The sequence below is a fragment of the Halyomorpha halys genome, unplaced genomic scaffold (assembly GCF_000696795.3).
Source record: "Halyomorpha halys isolate HHAL.00 unplaced genomic scaffold, Hhal_1.1 Scaffold51.1, whole genome shotgun sequence".
Taxonomy (NCBI): Eukaryota; Metazoa; Arthropoda; class Insecta; order Hemiptera; family Pentatomidae; genus Halyomorpha; species Halyomorpha halys.
Window position 1 is genome coordinate 1,041,313 of NW_027108122.1, and position 1,740 is coordinate 1,043,052.

Here is a 1,740-nt window from a genome sequence, read left to right on the forward strand (position 1 = left end):
AATGTCAGTTATAACCAAACATTATTAAGTAAATTATACTTATGTCTCACATCGACTGAAAAGGATTCGTAGGGAGTTTGTTTATCGCTTTTCAGCAAACAGAAGTTGACAAGTTATAACCCTCAACAATAGAACATTACATATAAGTGAATACATGCTTATCTATCGCATGGAATGACACATTTGTACTGCTACAAATACAGAATGAATTTAATTTTTGATTAAAAAAAAATCAGAAAATAATCAATTCCAACACGTAAAGATTCTAGATTAAAATTTATTTAACATCCAAATATTTAACACCTTCAATAGTTAAACCAGGAATAGTATCTTCTAACAGAAAACACCTAAATTCAAAACTAATGTTACGCACTATGTTGTGAACAAGTAGTTTCTTCAAATTCTGAAATCTGTAGAAACCATTTAAACCATTATCAGTCACATTAAAACAATCACTTATATCTAAATATTCAAGAGTTTCAGCATATTCACCACTGATTTTGTCTAGAAACCAATCATCTACATGTTGACAATTTCTTAAACTAAGCCACTTTAGTTTCCTTAAATTAGACAAATTAACAAGTCCTTCATATCTGATCTTGGTGTTTGATAAATCAATACATTCAAGGAAAAGGTTGGGATCATAAGTAGTTACTAAATCATTACAAACTTTTTCATCTTCTTTCATTTCTATCCAATTTTCTTCATTGCGAAATTTAACTTTACCTCCACGATACACAATGAAATGAGCAGCAGCCAAATCAAACCCAAGAATATTATGTCTCTCTTCAATATACCTTTGTTTGAAAATTTCAAATTTTCTTTTAGCATTATCTTTAATTTCATCAATTTGTTGTTGTGATATGGTAAGAGGATTATACCTAGATAAATTAGGAACTCGATTTTTCTTGGGACCAAATGCTTTAAAATACCGATTCAGAGGATATTCATAGTCTTCAATTTTTAAATGTCTGGGAGGTTCTGATAAATCCTTGGCTGAATTTGAAGATAATCGAGACCAAGTAATTCCAGATATGATGCCTAATTCTAAAAAATTAGAAAAAATAAATATGTGAGTGAATTTATAAATATTATATATATAATGCATATAAATCTTGAATTAAAATTAACAACCTCTGCCTTTAATAACGTGAAATCTAAATTGTCTTACTAACATCCTGACCAACTAAAGATACCAAAATTCCTAAATTATGCTATTTTCAACCTTGTTGTAACCATAATGACAACCTTTAACCTTACCACAAATACCAAAGAAGTAAAACGTTGTATGGATGAGTTATGAATTAGTATAAAACATTGTTGTCGAAGTGGTTGTGTTAAATGATCTGACTCCAATTGATTATGTTTGGTACTCTTGACCAGAATGCCTCGAGTTCACTTAGGTAAGGTAGTTGATTAGGAGGTGAATAGACAGGACGAGACATACGAGTGCCAGTCCTAAGTTCTTTAAGGATGGTAACCTAGTCCTACAGGGTACTATACCTGTAGCTACGAAGAGTAATGGATGCCTGGAGGGTAGCCAGTCACCAGGAAGGTTACTTCGTTCTACCGGGTACTATTCCTGTCGATACGAAGGGATATGTAAGCCCAGAGGGTAGATAGCTGCCGGGTAATACGAAAGGATAAAAGGTAAAGGTAGGAGGAGAAATCCAGAGAAGGCTTAGAAAGTAACGCCATTAGCATTAAGTGGATCAGCAGATTCTATTGGAATCTTTATTA

General features: G+C 32.3%; 1 protein-coding gene across 1 annotated transcript; it reads right to left on the reverse strand.

Annotated features, from left to right (window-relative positions):
- Positions 1-257: 257 nt before the first annotated feature.
- On the reverse strand, positions 258-1,476 carry LOC106690790 (distal membrane-arm assembly complex protein 2). The gene is made up of 2 exons (XM_014436350.3): positions 1,135-1,476; positions 258-1,047 (listed from the first exon to the last, which is right to left on the reverse strand). Exons 1-2 carry the CDS (start codon positions 1,175-1,177, stop codon positions 278-280), a joined length of 813 nt encoding a protein of 270 aa, XP_014291836.1. The 5' UTR covers positions 1,178-1,476; the 3' UTR covers positions 258-277.
- Between the last annotated feature and the right edge of the window lie 264 nt (positions 1,477-1,740).

Bases quoted from the DNA above. Each gene is read 5' to 3' on its own strand.
- LOC106690790 (XM_014436350.3), bottom strand. From the start codon at position 1,177: ATGTTAGTAAGACAATTTAGATTTCACGTTATTAAAGGCAGAG. The intron at 1,048-1,134 runs GTTGTTAATTTT...CTAATTTTTTAG, and splicing joins TCACGTTATTAAAGGCAGAG to AATTAGGCATCATATCTGGA.